This window comes from Dasypus novemcinctus, chromosome 5, assembly GCF_030445035.2.
Source record: "Dasypus novemcinctus isolate mDasNov1 chromosome 5, mDasNov1.1.hap2, whole genome shotgun sequence".
NCBI classification, from domain to species: Eukaryota; Metazoa; Chordata; class Mammalia; order Cingulata; family Dasypodidae; genus Dasypus; species Dasypus novemcinctus.
In genome coordinates, this window is record NC_080677.1 from 165,118,985 (window position 1) to 165,138,629 (window position 19,645).

Sequence of the window (19,645 nt, forward strand, 5' to 3'; positions counted from 1 at the left end):
GATGTGGAGCTGCCCTTGACTCCGATCTTAAAACGGGTAGGACAGAAGAGTCAAGTCTCTTGGACATACACCGCCCGACTCCAGCACCAACTGCACGGGCACACGGAAGGGATGGAAAAGGCATGCGTGGAGAAGTCACAGCTGAGGCCAACTCTGCTGTCCTGAGTGGCAACGACAGATACAGGCCATTATAGAGCCTGCCACAACCTACAGGATGGAGTGGGAGAGAGTGTGGACTCCAACATACACTGCACTCCGTGTTGGGTGGCAACGCAGTGAGCAGTGAAGGTGCCACACTAATGAAAGAAGTTGTTAATGCGGAGAAGGTGGAAGGTGGGAGGAGGGGGCATACGGAAATCCCTAATACTTTTTGTGTAATATTTTGTGTAATCTAAGTATCTTTTTAAAAAAATAAAAAATACACATTTAAAAAAATAGGTAAGACCAGCGGAAGTGATTTGGAGAAGCCCAGGGTGCTTGGGTACTAGAAGTACCTGTGAATTTTAAGGAAATATGCAGTTTCAGCTTAAAAAGTTCCTGCTTAGAAGTTCAGATAATTGAGTTATTACTAAGAAGTACAAAATATTGAGATTATTAGCTTAGGCTGAGAAAGGATACAAATAAAAGACTAACAGGATAGAAAAAGTTACCCTTTTCAAAAATTTAGCCAGGATTTCTGCCTATTCTCAGGCAAAGGATAGCAAGCCCATTTATGAATCATATTTTCTGTTTGGCTACATTATCATAGTATACTTTAAATGTGGTTATTATCTCAAAAAGTATTCTTTAAAATTTCAGGTTTGTGAGATTTATTACATGTTTACATTAGGATTTGCTCATTCTTTGGCAGCAAGCAGGGCATGAGTTCTCATACAGGACATTTTCCACCTAAATGTGATGGAAATGAAGCTCTGTTCTCATTCAACAAATGATAGGGAGTTCTCTTGTTTATGTCTTTGAACTGGTATGGCCTGAGTTATGCTTAATTTTTTTTTCTTAAAACAGAGCTCATCTAAGAATTTCTTTTGTTGCTTGTTCAGTAATAAACTAAAAATGAAGTAGAAAAAATGCACATTAAAATATATATGGTAACAAGTTTTTTTAAATCCATGGAACCAAATTTCATCAACAGTGAACCCTAAGTTAAACCATGGACTACAGTTAATAGTACAATTATACAAAAGTTCATTCATCAATTGAAACAAACGTTCCACCCCAATGCAAGGTGTTAATGATAGGGTGGTGTATGGGAACCCTGTATTTTATGTATGATTATTCTGGGAAACCCACAGCTTCTCTAATAAAAGAAAAAAAGAGCACAATGACACAATAATAGTCTAAAGATGGTAATAAATAATATAAAGATGGTAGTGAAATAAAATAAAAATGAGAAAACTCGTGTCCTTTTCAGTCTTTCCACTGTTGCCAAAATGTTTCTCTTTAAGGATACTGATGCCTCAAAAACCAGTAATATGAACAGTGTGTGTATGTATTTGCACGATTAACAAAAAAGTGACCCAAAAAACTCCTTGAACTTTGCTTTTTCTCTGAAATTAAAAAACTAAACACATAGAATTTTCCATTTTCAATGCAAACTCAAATTAGTCTCGAGAAAGGAAGATAAAAGCCTTGGTTTCTAGCACATTCCAGAATTCTGCTCGACACGTGCACTGCGGTGGACAGAGCCCCAGCTTTGGGCTCAGAGAGGCCCACGGGAGACTCTGGCATGCTCTGTGCCAGCTTCACGGTTTTATCTAGTTAGTTAACCTCTCCCAGCTCCAGTTTCCTCAGCTGTAAAATAACTGTCCCCACCTCAGAAGCAATTGTTTGGGGGGTAAAAGACTATGATATACGCTAGCACCCAGTGCACTGCCCGACATAATAAGCAAGCCCCCAAATTGTAGATATGATTACTTCTAGGAGTTTCCAAGTACTGGCAGCAGGAGTGTCCGTTTCTTTACCAACTCCCCAAATAAGAAGGTAGTAGTTTAATAAAACACGATGGAGGGGGCATGCCGAGGAGGCAGAAGCAGGGAAATAGTGAATGGGGGCAGGAAACAATGAAAGTGGGGGGTCTTGGGAGGGACACAGTCCCAACCAGGATATCACAGCCGTGTTGCACCAGGCATTGTCCCCCGGGCCCTGCCCTGTCGCTCTGCCCAGTAACTTCTACACCCCTTGTCCTTCTGCACGTCACCTCGCGCCCGGGCTGCCCGTCACACCATCACTTCAGTCTGGTCCAGGGCCAGGCGTTTAAAGGACTCGGACAACGTCCAGTGAACAACCAAGCAAAGGGCCGATGGCCGCGTCACAGCCTCCACTGCCCGACTGCCAGGAGGACTCGTCCCTCTTCGTCCACTCCATTCCCGGGGCCTGCGGTTGCCCAGAACCCTGAGCCCGTGCTCCTGACTGTCATCCACGGTCACTGAGCCTCACCCACCTCGTGGCCTTGGGATGGGGCCCGTGGGGATGGAAGGACAAGCCATCCCCGCCCCCCATCTGCTTGTACCCCAGCAGGCCAGAGCACTATCCCCCCTCGAAGACTCCCGGCCTCAATCTTCCTCTTTCAACAAAATCGCGCTTCCCTCCTCTGCCATGTTCTGTGCCTCTGCCAGGTGTAATAACAACCCGTTCCATGTCATTTGGGCACCAATCCTCTTCTCATAAATTGAAGCAGGGTAATGACTACTATTCTTAACGTGAATCACAACTATTCAAACCTAATTGGGTGAGCCCTGCGGAGGTCCTGATAAACCTGAGTTAGCTTATATTTGCTTCTAATATAACTACAACCCAAAGAAAAGAAATTTGGGTTCTCTGTAAGTCTGCACAAGTCAATACGAGTCGGTGCACAGTTTCCACTTGTCCTTTTGAAAGGCTTGAGATGGGCTGTGGGCTCCTCTTTCTTTGAGGACTCTAGAGGCACAGGACTCCAAATTGGGAGTCATTAGCCAGGGACAGCACACATGTTCTCTTCTTTATCACTTTCAGTCTTTTATTCACCCAAGCAACTTCCAGCACCTCACTGTTTATTCCCCAATTTTTAAAATGCAATTTCCGTGCCTATGGCCACCACATGTCCCCACCTACTCTCTGTCCCTCCTTTTGGCACAAATCCTGGGCTCCCTGGATTCCGTGCCCTCCTGCTTCCCCGTGGCCTCTCTCAGCAGCCACCCCTCTCTCATCCTGCATCTCCCCTTTCTCGTGACCTTCTCCTGCAGACACACTGTTGATCTCTTGATCCCGTTGCACATCACAGCTACCACTCTCAGCTTTCCTAGATGGAGTCTAAGAAAAACATCATCAAAAGTCATTTTCTTCTACAATTCTCTCTTTAAATCCCTCCAATCAAGCTGACCTCTAGTTAAGGTCCACGATGACCCCTTCTTGCCATATCCAAAAGTCCCTGCTCAGACCTCCTCTTGATCTGCCAGCGATGTCGGTAGACCTACATTTTATTCTCCCTTAAACGCTGTACTCCCTTGGCTTCTGAGTCCTTCGGGTTCCCTCTTCCCCTGGGTTGTCCTCCCGCATCAGCTCTGCTGGCTCTTCCTTTGGCCCAGACCCCATCCTTAGGTCTTTCATGGGCTCCGTTTTAGAGAGCGCAGGCCTTGCCCACCATCCCTCCCAAATCTCTCTCTCTAGCCTGGGCTCCAGGCTCAGTGTTCCTCTGCACCTGGACATCCAGCAGGTGTCTCAGCTGTAGCACATCCAGAAGCCAGCTCCCGAGGGCCTCCTCCAACCTCGGTCTTCTAGAAGCTCCCGCGGGGTCAGCAGTGGCAGCCCCGTCCTGCTCCTGCTCGTTGCTGCAGGCAAAGCCCCAGAGCCGTCCTCAGTGCTTCGCCTTTCTCATACCCCGTGCCGAATCAACAACTCCTGACACTTCCACCTTCAAAAATGCATCCAGAATCTGCCCACTTTCCACAGCTCCGGGCTCTCACCCAGTCACGTCCCCATCGGCCCGTCCCTCAATTTTGCAAAACTCTCCCAGTGGGCCTCCACCCCCCCCCCCCCCCCCACTCCCGGGCTTTGCTCTGCTGTATTTCTTTCCTCGCTTTCTCACCCGTTACAATCTCAGCCTCTACCAGCGAGGGAGTGAGCTCCGTGAGGAGAGGGGGCAGGTCTGTTGTTTCATTTTCTGCTGGATCCAAGTGCTTAGACCAGCACCTGCCACAGTGTGGGCACTCGATGCACACACGGTCTAAGTATCAGTCAACTTCCTTTCTCCATGTTGGAATTGTCCCAATCCTCATCCTCCTTTTCCCTAAATTCTTGGATCTAATACAGGATCTGATCTACTTAGTAGGTACCTGTGATAGTTAATTGCATGTATGAATTTTGGAGAGTTTGCAGTGTCCAATTGTTTCATCAAACACTGGCCTACTTGTTAAAGTGAAGATATTTCATAGATGGGACTTGCGTCTACATCAGTTAATTGCATCTACAATCAACAAAGGAGATTGACCTCAGCAATCTGACTGGATGGGAACTTTCCTCACCCAATCAGTTTGAGGTCTTAAAAGTCAAACTGAAGATTTCAGAGGTCAGAAGAATTTCTGTGAGCCAATGCCTTATTTTTTAAAAAGCTCTCTGTTATGTATGTATGCATATATGTATGCATATATATGTACATACTTACCTATCCGATTGGTTCTGCTTTTCTGGAGAAGCCTCACTGAAGTACCCCAAAACAATCCTCTGTAACAATCCACTTCCAGGATATATTTCCCTTTTCTTCCTAACTTTCTCTATTGTCACATTCCCTAATTGTGAGTTTCTCTTGAGCACCAGTATTTGGCTCTTTACCTTTCCTTATTGGTATTTATTTTTTCAAATAACTGGACCAGCCTCAGTTTGTTAGTCTGGTGTCCTTGACCATCAGACTCTCAAGCAAAAGCTTTATCTGGGGTGGGAAACTTCAAGGGGTGCCATCCTGCCAAGGTTTTAGTTTAAGCATTGGCACTTACTCTCTACTCCCTCCCTGTTGAAATGCATCCAATATCAAACCTTTAATGACTTTCTTCCTCTGTAGTCAATTAAGCCAACCGGCCCCCTCGCCTCCTTGTAGTGTACTTGGCCTGTTGCCTGTACAGGTGGCCCTAAGGGGCCTTGGAGGCAGCCCTTGCCTGTTGCTGGTCCTGTCTGTGACCTCGTGCCATCACCATTCTAGGCTCCAGACGGGTATGCGAGGTGCCTCTGGAGAGCCTCAGGGGACGGTGGCCCGGGGCCACGTCGGCCAGGTCATCATGTCCATCCACACTAAGCTGCAGAACAAGGAGCCTGTGACTGAGGCGCTGCGCAGGGCCAAGTTCAAGTTCCCTGGCTGCCAGAAAATCCACATCTCCAAGAAGTGGGGCTTCACCAAGTTCAATGCTGACGAATTCAAAGACATGGTGGCCGAGAAGCGCCTCATCCCGGATGGCTGTGGGGAGAAATACATCCCCATCCGCGGCCCCCTGGACAAGTGGTGGGCCCTGCACGCGAGAGGGCTTTGCCAGCACTGCCCTCCCCTGACCCTTGCCCTCCAATAAATGACTTCCTGGCTGGCTTAAAAAAAAAAAAAAAGACTTTCTTCAATATTTATTTCTCCAAACTGCTGTTTTCTTGTTAAGGGGACCCCCTCAACCCTACTTCCACCCTACCTAACCCCTCAGTATCCTGGGACGTAAGAGAAAAAACTCATCCCTTTCTCCTCTTTTCCAGAATTCAGTTATTGAATCTTTGTTCTAGCTCATACATTTTAATATGACACATCTCTACATGTCAGTTTAGACCAAGATGACCCCTCTCCCCACTCTAAAACCCTCCCATCCAAAGCCATTCCTTCCATTCTCTCCTTCAATTCATTCTACACATTGTAGCCTGAGCAATTCAAATTTTATTAGACCACGCATCTGCTTAAAACTCCTTCAGTGGTTTCCCAACCATTTATATCACGTGCAGAAACACACTGAGTACGTCTCCACAAGCTCAAACTGCCTTTATTCTTTCATTCTGTAACAGATCAAGAACATCTTCCCCCTGCCCTGTTTAAAAGTGGTCTGTTTTTCCTACTTGTACACCCCTTCGCTTTCCCCTTGCTATTCAAACACATTCTATCCTTTTCCTTTCTAAACAATTTTTTTTAAACAAACCCTTCCTGAAGTCTGTGCACTAGGGTCAAACATAGAATGATTTCTCTATAACTCTTACATAGGGCTCATCAAAATTGGAATTAAATGTATGTGTTAGATTAATTTAGTTCTCCCCACTAAATTACAAGCTCTATTGAAGCAGGCATTATATACGTCTTGTTCACTCTGTAAGCAACTGCAGAGCCACTTATGGTGCTTGATAAATTCTTACTCAGGAGTGAACCAACCCTGAAGACAGTAATTATTCTACAAAATGTGCTTCTTACTATCCTGCCCCTCCTGGGGCCCTCCCATAGCACCTACTCCTTTAATAAAGTATTTATCTTTATTAACATCAAAGGTAAATACTTCTCTAGCCAACATGCCAGGCTCATTCTTTCACACTTTTTAATCAGAAATTAACTTTGCTTCTAGCCAGCTTCCCCTGTCCTTATGGAAATTCCAGGTGACTTCAAGCAATGTCTTTATTCCCTAAAGACACTAAACCTACCCACTACCCTCCTTTCTGTTGATCTAGCACCCTATCCATTCCTATCGTCACCCTGCCTTATTGCCAATAGAGCAAAAACATCTTTTCCTAGTAAGTACATTTTTAAGTCTATTTCTTGGTTTTGCATCTAAAATGCAAACTACTCCACCACAGGGCCAATTCACAAAGGTCTTTGCAATCTCCATGCCCTTTCCTTTTAGGAGGTGCTAACTTTTTTTTGTTTTACTTAACCAGATTTGATTGCCAATGGGTTAACCACGGCCTTTTCATGCACGTTTAGGGTCTTACACTAGACGGTTTTCTCTAAGGGCAGGTTCTACCCTTCTCTGTCTACCATGCAAGCCTGCCAAGGTGACTGGAATGCTCGCACGCTCTCCAATTACATGGTCCCTGGAGATTAAGAAATATTCACTAGTTTCAAAGGTTTTCCATGAGTTGGAAGACGGTTACATTATTTCAGAACCTTCCAAATTCAATCATCCTGGAAGAACTCATAAGCAAAATGGAAACCAGCGCCATCTGGTGGCAAGCGTCCCTGAGGAGCTCCCCCTGCACCCCCCACTCTAAACAGACCCAAGGGTGTGACCTTGGGAAAGGCCACGACCTTTATCCTCGGTGTGCCTTGCTTTCTCAGCTATAACTCGTCAGCATGTAAAAACACGCCCCAAGAGTGCGAGCCACAGAGTGAGTGCTGTGCAGGTGGGAGGGTATTTATACCCTGGTCATCATCATCATCCCGGGATCTACGAGGTCTCTTCCAAGGTGGCCCCAAAGGGGCAGAGGTTCCTGTCAACACTGGGAGGACTTGTGAACTCCCCTTCCTGCAGGGACAAAGCTGTGGGTGTGGGGGACACCGATGGCTAAACCAGCCTGGAGCTGAAAACAGAAAGCCCACTGCGTCTCTTTTCCCCTCCGGCCACACCCGCCGCTTGCCTGTGAACAGCAGCATCTGGGCAAGAAAGGAGAGAGGAGGGCTGAAGCAGCTCGGGCTTACAAGCAGAACATGCCACGCACATTTCTAACACAATTCTAAGAGTAAAGAAGCTCAATGAATTTGCTGAAAAATAAAACCAAAAATGAGTAATGACATAAAGAATCACTCTCTCCATGGATACTCTGATTAATATAATTTATAGAAATGTAATCTTAAAAATCATAGAAAAATGTTTTATTAAAATTGAGATTTTATCCTCCAGGGAATTTTCAACTGGGAAAGAAAACTCTCTTACTCTACTGCACTGACTTCCCTAATTTAACAACATGATTATCTGAATCAAGGGTTGATTCAAATACTACAGGTATTTACCAGATTTCACTTGCCCACAGACGTATTTTTCTCTTTTTTCTGAGCAATCAGGGACTTCCCTCAATGAGAATTAATGGGCTTTATCGTCACTTCTTGGTTTTATGTCACAGAAATGACCAGCCATCACCAGGAGCAACTTCCCATTAGGGTCGTTACAATCACCTCTGTCTAGGGAGCTTTTTGTTTTTGACCAGAAGAAAAATGTCTAAATTTTAAATTTGAGAAAAATACAAAGGATGAGAATGAGAATCTGGTTTACTAAGAAAAAGAAGGGTGCGCAATCTTTGTATCTGTGGAGCCTTACTTTCCAGACAAACTCCCTGCGATGCGTGCTCCCGGTGCCCCCAGGAAGCTGGGCGGGGCTGGGCCTCTGTCGGTGCTCCCGGCCTTCAGTCGCCAGGAACAGCTACTGGAGACATTTATTTTAATGTTACCATCAGTGTGTGCATGTGGCAGCTTGAAATTATTTTATGAATCCCCCGAAGAGAAAGACGATGTTTGTAAACTAATCCCTTCATCTGGGTGTGACACCCTTTGATGACATTAAATTCAGGTGAGGGACCTTTGATCAGGCGATTTGATAAGATCGCCTTAGAGCTTCGGATTCCACTAAGGTTGAGTCTCTGCCCCCTTCCCAGGTCTGATAGAAACAGACACACAGACAAACAGACAGAGGAGAAAGGAAGCCAGTATATTTGAGCAATGTAAGAGAGAAGACTTCAGGAAAATAGAAGCCTCCAAGAGGCTCAAAGAGCCTGGCCAAAGAACAGCCTTGCTACATGCCTGACAGCTCACAGCTGAGCTTGGGAAGGAGCGGACCAGCCGAGTCTGATATAGAAGACCTGGAGAGAGAGCTCCTGGCTGCTCAGAGCTGGGCTCCAAGAGACGGGAGATTCTGGAAGGGAGGACAGAGACCAGGCAGAGATCGCCTACCATCTTGCTTCACCACGTGGCAGCTGGCTTGGGTGAGAAGGCTCCTCTTGTGGTGCCTAGACTTGGACTTTCTACAGCCTTGGAATTGTAAGCTTTTACCCCAAATAAATCTCCTTTATGAAAGCCAGCACGTTTCTGGTACCTTGCAATGGCAGCCCTTCGGCAAACTAAAACAGTGCATGTGTGGTAGTTTTACTGAGGAAAGAAGGAAAGAAAGGAGAGAGAAAGAGAGGAAGGAAAGAAGGAATAAAGAAGAAATGAAAGAAGGAAAGAAAGCCTCCTTGGAAACCTGTACCACCTCATTGCAATTCAATCGTGGTTTTATATTATAATGCAAATGAAAGTAGAAACATTTGAGTAGAACATATAATGTTATCAAAATTCTGCAAATTTCCATAACCTGTACACATTCTGAATTTTTTTAAAATTCAGTAACTCTTTTTCTCTCTTTTACCAAGCTTATTTAAAATCTGCACTTGGTGTTTTTGTGGAAATTGTGAAAATATGTCAGAGGCACTGAGAACAGAAATTTTAGTAGTGTTGTAACTCTTTGGAGGTAGGCAATTCTCTGTCTCATCTAAAGCAAATGGACTCAGCTTGGGTTAGGAATGGTTGTGACAGTGGAAAAAATCAAAATAAATTCCATTAAAAGATTGATTAACACATTAAGTGTTTGAAATTCTAGGAAGCAATGTTCCTTTTTAGGATGAATTAACTCCATGAATAGAAATCCTGAGGTGGCATTTTCTTTTCTTCTTATAAGCAACCCTTGCTTTCTCTTTGGGGAAAGTGCCAGATAGTTCAATGCTAGACACTTCACCATAAATCCACACGTTTCCTTGTCTCCTTTTGCTCCAAAGAAGATATGAGAGAAAATCCTACTCCTGCTCCTCTGGATTCTTCTCTGTGCCTTGACATCAGCTCAACGCATCTTCAAAGCAAGGATTCATGATAATGAGGTGAAGAATTGTCATTTCTGCTAATAAACAGATTCACGGTGTAAAATTCATTATGCAAAAATAAGAAAGGGAGGCAAAGAAATGAAAATGAAGGCTTTAGAGATCTGGAGGCCATTTGCTATTTTGACTCAATTCACTGTGATCTGGGTCCATTATCCAAACCCTCAACTCTCGTCTTTTCACATCGTCTACACAAGTCAGTCCCTGAAACACGCTGTGAGAACTGAAGGCAATTCAACACATTTCAGAGTTAAGAAATGTAATTGGCTGTGAAATAAATGACAACTAGGGGGGAAGGATTTTATCACGTCCTCCAAAAAGACATGTTCAAGTCCCAGCCCTTAGTTCCATGAAGATGACACGATTTGAACAAAGGATCTTGGAGGATGTGATTAGTTGAGATGGGCAAGTGTGGCCCCAATCCAGTATGATGAGAATCCTTAAAAGATGGGGAATTTTGATGCAGATGCCCAGAGGAAGCCAGCCAGTGGCAGAAGCAGAAGCTGAGCTACAGCACAGATGGCCGGCAAGCACCGCCAGAGCCTGCAGATGCCTTCACATGGGCTTCTGGCCTCTGGGATGGGAGACATTTCGTTTCTGTTGTTTGAAGCTGCCAGTTTGTGGTACCTTGTTACAGCAGCTGGAGGAGACTGAGGCAGTGTTCAGTCAAGGCTGTCAGGGGGCCACCACACGGCTACCTTGCTGAAGTGCCAGAACGCAGCCTGGCCCTGCTCGTCCTCGCCCTGCTAGCCATACCCTGCTCGCACAGCTGTCCGAGTCCCCAGCACCCCCTGGACACAGCGGCACCCCCGCTGACCTTCCTGCACACACTCTTGGTTTTCACTTCGCACAGGATCATCAATAAAATGGGGCACTCCTCTCCACCTCACTTCCTTTCCTCTCTGTCTTTGAAGGCTCCATTGATTAAATTCTTTTGCAAAAGCTCACCCACCAAATCCCTTCCTCCCTTTTATTCTTTATAAATTTTACAGAGATGGGTTGATAACTTTAGAATCAGGTAAGTAGAATACAGAAATCACATATGCACAGCCTGAAAAAGAGACCTTTGATCTTCAAAAGGAGAAACTGGAAACAGACTTTCAAAGATTAAACATTATATAGAACTAACCATGATCTGTATTTCTGCAACCTATTTCTTTACAGGTACACTGTAAGTGGCATGAAGAATATTCTGAATTACTCCTTTGCCAAGTGTTGGAATGGCAACTGTTGAGAATAATAACAGTAAGTATTCTTTTGATACCAAAGACATAAAAGAATGTCTCATCTTTGTCTTTGAGTTATGTCTTGCATTTATTTCCAAATTTTATACCCCAACCCTACAAAGTTGGGTTAAAGAGTTCTCATCATCCATGGACTACTGGCTTAAAGCTAATCCAGTCTGCTTTAAACTGCAAGTCCTTTCAGTTTATCCAAGGTCTCGATTCTGATTATCTTCGTTAAACAACCCTCCCTGGAGTTGAACGCTCTTTGCATTAAGAAAGAGAGTAAATGTGTACACACGAATCTTGGCTGAATGAGCCAGTGTTTTCACTTACCACATTGGGCTTCGCTTGCTCCGTCTGGGCAGTCAGGTGTAAAATCAGGGACCTTACTGGATGAAATACCGGCGGCATCTTCAGAATTCAGAGATGGAGAGGGTAGAGGGTTCTCTTCCCCTTGGAAAAGAAATGGAACGCATATGGTTTCATGAAAGCTCATTTTTCAGCATGCTGAAGGTGAAGATGAGAGGGCTCAGAGCTCAGAGCATGTGCTCTTTCCACTGTTGTCTTAAAAATGGAAACCTAAGTTTCTGGCTCAGGACTGCCCTGGGCACTGGAGCCCCCGGAACTTCCCTGAAGTCACCAGTGGCTTTTGCCAGTTGGGTACGTAAATCTGCCATTCTGCCCCATAAATCCAACATAAGCAACAGTGGATGTGCCACATTTTTAAACTCATCTCCATCCCCCACCATGAAACTTCTGCCCAGGAATGACTCTGGTTCCATAAAGAAAGTTCCATAGAGAAGATCCTAGACTTGCATATTGGACACATTTTGTAAACAGTCCAGTACGAAAGTTGCTTTGTATTTCTTTGTGTGACACCACTGGCCTCTCCAGGAATGACGTCGGTAACTTTGTTCCCTTTAGAACTAGGCTCGGAAACACCATACGTGAGTTTTACATTCATTTTTGAAAAGACGTCTCAGCAATCGAGATTGAGTACTTCTCAAAGGCTTTGGCAAAGGTTAATTTAGTGATAGTATCAAGTCTTCAACCTCAATTTTGTCCCCAATTACAGTCTCATCAATGTCAACTTTAAGGCCTCTTACTATTCCAATTCTGATTATGTGATATTTGATTAGAGGAAGAAAAATGTTTAATTAGGTATCAGAAATTAGGTAATGCTGGCTAACCCTCAACACCTCATGCATCACTGTATCTGCTGCTTTGTGTTCCTCATCGTCTATCTGAACCAGACACACACACAGAGCTTATTATAAATGCAGGACACATATCCCCCCAAATCAAATATGCACGAACACCAGGGTAAACACATTAACACAAAAGGTTAATGCATAGAGTTATGCGATCTAGTGACTGAAAGCTGCCTTTTAAAAGGACCAGGTTCTCTTTCCAATATTGTTTCCCTCTACACCATCCTTGATAAGTGTGCTTAGATCCTGTAAGAATGCAACTTTCACTGACTTCCGTGAATACATCGTTCAAGAAAACATAATTTCAGAAGATATAATGTGCCTGATTTCTATGTGCAAATATTTTCCATGCATAGGGATTTAGAAAAATGCAGTGTGGCAGTTTTAAGGCAACAATTTTAATTTTATCCACTTATTAATTGAGACTCGGGGTACCAGTGGCCAGAGAGAAGCCCTGCTCGGGGCTGGAATGCTGAAGTCAGTGCAGGCATGCAGCCTGCTGTTTCAACAAAAGCCCAGACACTAATAAATGTCTAGATTTCCAAAATATTTCACTATTTTGGATCCATTTGTATGACTATCTTTCTACAAAAATATTTAGTGAAAGACTTAGCCAAATGCCATCTGTTACTTGAAAGTACTATTTTAAAAATATAAATATGGAATTTTAGAGTCAAGTTTTAAGTTTTTAGTTTTCCTTACAGTCATTTTTCCAAACATAATGATTTTTTTGATCTCCTGGGTTTTTTGAAATATGAATTCCATGACATGCTCATTTGAAGGACCATACAAAATTAATAGAGAACTGAGTTTTTTATAGAAGTGTTTTGAAAACATAAAATAATTAATATTCTTTTATACTCTTTATTATTAACAATATGAATGTGGAAATTCTAGCCATAAAATAGAATATCTTCCAAATTATTGGAGGAGAGGACTGAGACATAGAACATGATAAGTTATATTTTTTACCTTTAAAAAGTTAATTTTAGGTTCCAAGGATATACAGTACAATCCACATCCTTTTATTATATTAATTCTTGTAATATAGTGATATACATAATTGAGGAGCTCATATGTTTTATTTATTCATTTTAAGAATAATTAACCATTTAAATGTCTGAAACTACAACAGTCACAACAACAACAAAAAATTACCTTGTTTTTGTATGCTGATACGAGGCAGGGGCTTATATGAAATTTCACATTCTTGGGATAAACTGATGTCATCTAAAGCAACAGTAGCATTTGATGATAAAACAGTAGCTTCTAAAATTAACTATAATTAGAGATAGATAAAATTACTAAAAACATAGCATACAAGTAAACGTCTATAGTCATATTTCTTTGTGTAAAGAAACTCATTTGCATCCATCCCATCTTCCAATCTAATTTCAGTAAATTGTGTTGTCCAGAACATTCAAATTATAAATGTATAAAGTCATATCTGTTTTGACAGCAACTTATGTAGCCTTAATCCCTTAGGTAACCTTGTTTCAATTAAAAGCTGTAACATTCATCTCTCCTGCAGGGCTGCCTTCCCATTGGAGCCATTAAGAGGCATATGAATTTAAAATGAGCTCTTTGGGGTAATCAACTGTGTGGTTTACAACTCAATTTAATTGAGATATGAGTTCATATGTAATGGGTCTGCTGGAGGCAAGGATTCATTTCCATATCAGAAGGTTTAAATACTCATATATATTATGCAGGCATATGCAGAAGCAGCCACAGTAAGGGGGTGTACAGTCATCACAGACAGGGTTACAATGTTCAGATGCTAAAGCACTCTGAGGCATTCATTCACGTTTATTTATCCTAACACTCTGAATAATGACCGATATGGTTTGTTTTCATTCTTGTTAATCACTCACATCACGTTGTCATGTCACCATCAAGAAAAAAGAATGAAAGAGCTTAGGTCTGGCGTCTTAAGGACAGAGCGGGACCCCTGAGGCAGACTCAGCTGAAAGCAGGTGCCCAGCTCTTTAGGGACTTTGGTCTCTAGGATCTGACAGTTGCATCAGTAGGACACGCTGACAACCAAAGTGCATGTAACCGCCATGTGAGAGTTTTGCATAAGACACTACGAAAACCAAAGAAATACACTTCATTATTTCTGCCAGGATGTGGTTCTCAGGGTTTGGGAACGATGTGATGGAAAGATATTTCTCACTTTTCCTGAGCTGCTGTCACAAATACCATGCCATAGGTTGGCTTGGACAACGGCTTTGAGGCTAGGAGAAATCCAAAATCAAGGGGTAGCAAGGGGATGCTTCCTCCGCAAAGCCCGGGACGTGCCGGGGCCGGCCGCCGCCACCCGCGGGCCGGATCCCTGCCTCTCGCAGGTGACGGCCTCTCCTCTCTCTTCCGGCTCCCCCCTCCGGCTGCCTCTGTGTTTCTTCCGCTGCTCAAGGACGCCCGTATTCTGGACTGAGGCCCATCTCCATTCCACTGGGCCACACCTCAACTGAAAATAAACCCTCCGAGAGAGCCTGTTTGGGTGGCTCCCCGCAGGACTGCCGCTGGAGATGAAGAACGTGACCGCCGTGGGGTGCGTAATTTAACCCACTGCCAGGCAGTGCTGAGTCTTAGTTAGAACCGCTGCCTGCACTTTTGATACCTTGAGAGATTGAGGAAACATCCCAAGAAAAAGCACGGAGATGGGAAACTGCAGAACAAGCTCAGCCAACTTCAGGTGTGTAGGATTTTAAGAGAACAACAAATAATGGGAGAAGAGATGGAAAGATTTGAGGGCATGAATTGGCACAACCAGACTGGAGCACAATTCAATGGCATCAGATATTTTAAAAATGGCATAGACTCCACACGGCACAGCTCACTGCTCAGTGCTCACCGAGACGGCGTTCAGAATACACCGGCAAGCCTCTGCAGGGTGCTGGCTTCAGTGCAGTGCAAAGCAAATAACTGGGGACAGCTTAAATGTGTGTCAGTAAATGGTGGGACAGATCACGAGATGCCATGAGCAAGTCAGACGTAATAATATCTGTCTCCAGGTACGAGCCATGTCTATGGGAGACCATCAACATGTATTTCCAAGTAAAATACTCAACCACAAATAAGAATTCATAGCACAATACTACTTAGGTTAATTGTTGTTAGGTTAAATTGCTTAGATTTCTACATATATCTGGTACATACACATATATTAAATGAGTAGAAGAGTGACTGGAAGTAAAGATAAATAAGTGTTAGTTCCCTCGAGATGGGAGGGGAAGGGAGAGGGCTTCTGATATTTTATCATGAGATGTGCATAGTTTTAATGATTTTTTGAAGTCTGAGTAAAGTGGTTTCTACAGTCTTGATAGACTAAGAAAACTGGCCTGCATAGAACAGGCAGAAAATAATCAATATAGGCTTTAGAGCAAGATTTTGATGAAATTGATAAAAGCATTGTAATTTAGAACTATACGTACACTTAACACCATTAATTTTGGGGACTCATTTTTGGACAGCTATAATTTTGAAGGAATTTTCATTTAATTCATCCTGATACTGCCTCCCACCCTGAAGCCAGTCAAGTCTGCAGATTCACTCACAAGTGCCTGTCGATCACCACATTTGAAGGCTTGTATGACCCAGAGAAAAGCTGGGCAAAGACAGAAGGGGCAGGCGCTGGCTGGGGCACCGTGTTCTAAGGCGTGGGTGGCCCTGGGCTGAGCTGAGGAGGACCAATGGACCACACATGAGGCTGCATCATTTTTGGGGGGCAGAACTGTCAGGCCCTTTTAGACAATCTCGTGAAACTGTCCATGCAAACACAACCTTGAGAGCCGATGAAAATGACTCCAGGAAATCCACATTCTGCTTCCTTACTTCTACAGAATTAAATTCAGGATCATCAAGTGAAAGATTATAATTCAACCATTACTTACGATCATCTTGATTTAAAAAATAAAATGCTTGCTGCCTCTGAAAAATATATATTCTACCTATGAATAATGGTCATCTGGTGATGCCTAAAGCATCTTGGCTATTCTTATTATTTTGTTTTAGCCAAGCAGATGTTTTGGGCTTTGAACAAAGCCAGTTCCTTTGGGGAACTACAGTATCAATTAATAACCAGGGAGTGAGAAAGCCAATGCTCGGCAGAGATGTTTAACCACAGGTGAAGGAGGAGTGGCAACCTGATTTTATGACATTCTCAAGGTAATTTGCAAATTAAAACTTTAAATCAAATGTAGAAGGATTTCTCTTCTAAAACTATTTTTGAAGATGGTGCTGGCTCTTGTTTTATTCAATTATATTACACTTTGCCACTTACAGCCTGAATGTATGAAATAATTTCTTGGTTTTGCTCTCTGGAATTGAAACAACTCATAAATTCTAAGGTGAAGGGATGACTTTTTATTTCTGCAACAGAGGGAAGCTTTTCCAGAGAAATACTCAACTAGAATATTTAAGTTTAGGTTCTTTACTATCTTATTGTACAAAAGAATAACAAGAGAGAAATATTTATAAATAAATACCTTTGAGGAAAAAGAGAAATTAGGAATATATTAAGAAGAACTAGAGAAAATTGGAATATAGTAATCTTTGAAGAATAATGATGATATTAGTAAGAGTAACTGCAAACTTTTGAGTTTCCACATGCCAGGAGCACACGCTCACTTGTCTGAGCCCATTGACATGGTGCTACTTGCGTCCTCATTTTATAGATGAGGAAACAGAAGCATGGAGAGGCGAAGCAATTGACTGAACACCTCATATTTAGTAAGAAAATACATAGCCTGAGCAGCTAATGATGACGTATGATGAAATGGAAAGATGACGAGGCATGGCAGGTGCTGCAGGCAGAGCTCCCTGCTGGGGCAAGACTGAACGAGGGCCAGGGTAAGGGCTTTTCAGAGACCAGACCAGCTTTCGCTTTTCTATTACAAACCTTACCCTTCACTGACTCTTCAATAATGCCAGGAAATTGTTACTGATTTATATCATTGACTCTGTTAGAGATAGAGCATGGTATCAATCATTGTGGAAAATTTAGCAAAAAGGTAATTTTAAGATGAAATCTAAAATACGATGCAATTATATTTTAATAGGGAACCCAAAGAAAGTCGCCCAACTTGAAAACAACGGGCAGTACTTGGAAAAAGGGCCACCTTTAGATATTCAGACTGGGAACAGCACTTGGGGGTGCGGGAGGGAATTAGAAATCAAATGAATATATCTGTGTCAAAAGTTCAGCATACCAAATGAGCAGGCCAGGTTAAAATAGACTGGAAAGAATGCTTTGAACTATTTGACTTACATTCTTCCAAGAAAAACCACCCAGAAAATGGAAGGAATGTTATTAATTTGCTGTTCTCGACAGAATAAGCAGCGAGCCTGTTCTTTTCCACCAGGGAGAATGAAAGCCCTGCCTAACTACGGGTGCTTATTTCCTATGGAACTTGACCTGTTTTGAGACTTTGTTGAAACAATAGAGCCTCGACGCAAATTGCACTCTGTTGTGATGCTACAGTTGACATCAGATCACCACACTGAATGTCAGGGCTGGCAGGGAACTGGGAGCTCGCCCTGCCTCTCTCCCTTCCGACATTCGGATTGGATTGCCTTAGGCTGCACAAACAAGCTCCTGGCTTAGTCCCACGGAGCTGATGGGACCAAGGTCATCCACAAATGACCCGTCCACTCAGTTTAAAGTGCCAGTCCCCTGGCCTGGTCCCAAGGAGGTGCACTTGAAACACTGAAATATTTAAAAATAGATTGGCTATTTGTAAGTAAAATATATTTTCCACTTTGTGTTGATAAAAGAATGAAGTAGAACTGCACCTGGCCACATTCCTCATGTATAGTCTCATACCTTTAAAAATACACTTAGAAAAATCAGGTTAACACCAACATAATATTAACTTTTATTTCTGCAAAGATCAAGAAATGGTATGGAAAAGAGTACAACGAGGACAAAAGCTGTGAGGATAGATTCTACCTCTCAATTAGTTTTTTTCAAGCTTATTGACTACAAATCATAATTTTCTGAATGATGATAAGAGACTGTGACTCTGTAATGGCCTCTTGATGGGGGAATTTGGAGGAATTTTTCTTAATTTTCTCTTCACTCATCTATAATCTCTGACATAAACATGGAGGGCAGCCAATTCTGAAGTACCAGGATACCGAAGGAGTAGGCGGGGGCGACTCCTCTGACCTCCCAGGTGGATCCAACAAGGCTCAGCTGAACAAGCTCCCTCCAAGGACGTTGTGATGAGCAAGGCTGACCACTGGCCCGAGGCTGACCACGGGGCCGAGGACAACCAAGGGCCAAGGATGACCACTGGGCTGAAGACAAGCACAGGGCCGAGAATGACCACTGGACCAAGGACAACCACTGGGTCAAGGATGACACTGAGCCTAGGATGACCACCGGGCTGAGGACAAGCACAGGGCCAAGGACAACCACTGGGCCGAGGATGACCACTGAGCCTAGGATGACCACTGGATTGAGGATGAGCACTGGGTCGAGGATGACCACTCAACTGAGGCCGACCACTGGGCAGAGGCCTATCACTGGGCTGAGGTTGCCCACAGGCCGAGTTTGGCCTTGCTAGCTGGGAGCCCCTGCCTTGGTGCTGTACCTTGGAGCAGGGGAAGGGAGAGAAGAAGGCACTAAGTATGACTGGAAACGGTCTTGAATCTGCTGCAGCCACACCACAAATGCCTACAAACTACTACTGCTCAGCTACAAAATGTGCCTCCACTCATAAAGAGTAGGCTCCATTTATGGTCAGCTACAAAGTATGCCCCCCGATCATAAAGATTAGGCTCTGCTTGTATTGCAAAGCAAAACAAATAAAAACCAAAAGAGAAGAAACATTAAAGAGAAAAAAAATGTGCTTTGTTGAAATGCATCAACCACAGGGGCAGGTCAGTGAAGCCACTGCCCCAGAGAGGGCTCCTCCACTTTCATTCTCGAGGGGCCAGTGCCTACAAAGCCATTCTGCTTTCAACCTGATAGGTCAATTATCAGTAAAACCACAAGATCTCACCAGTCAGCTTCATTCTCACTGAAAGTAAACCTAATAACAATTTTATACAGACTGTCCACTCTGAGGCGAGCGATGAGAACATTCTGCTTTGTTTATCTGTCAGATGTGGTGGAGACTCACCTTCATGCTAAATTTTTCCCAGTTAACAGCTACCAGATTTGCGGTGGTTTTGTTCATTAGATCTGGTCCAGAATTGTAAACTTTGATAAAGGGTCCTTAAAAATCAGGGAGGTTTGGAGACCTTCACTGAGTTAAGGAGCCTCTTTCATTGATCCCAGAGTTCTGGCCAAGAAGAGAGATCTTTTCAAGATAAAGATGGATAATAACATCTACTGAGTGACCTTATTGCTCGACAGTGTCCCAGTAATAAGCACAC

The 19,645-nt window shown here is 43.4% G+C and overlaps 1 protein-coding gene across 3 annotated transcripts in view; it reads right to left on the reverse strand.

The window, feature by feature from the left end:
* The window catches only part of MALRD1 (MAM and LDL receptor class A domain containing 1), a 688,615-nt gene that overhangs the window by 573,989 nt on the left and 94,981 nt on the right, over positions 1-19,645 (reverse strand). For all 3 annotated transcript variants that reach the window (XM_058297890.1, XM_058297888.1, XM_058297889.1), the window contains exons 14-15: positions 13,418-13,538; positions 11,382-11,501 (exon numbers count right to left, since the gene is read on the reverse strand). In XM_058297890.1, coding sequence (XP_058153873.1) covers positions 11,382-11,501; positions 13,418-13,538 — 241 coding nt within the window. The remainder of the gene's footprint in view (positions 1-11,381; positions 11,502-13,417; positions 13,539-19,645) is intronic.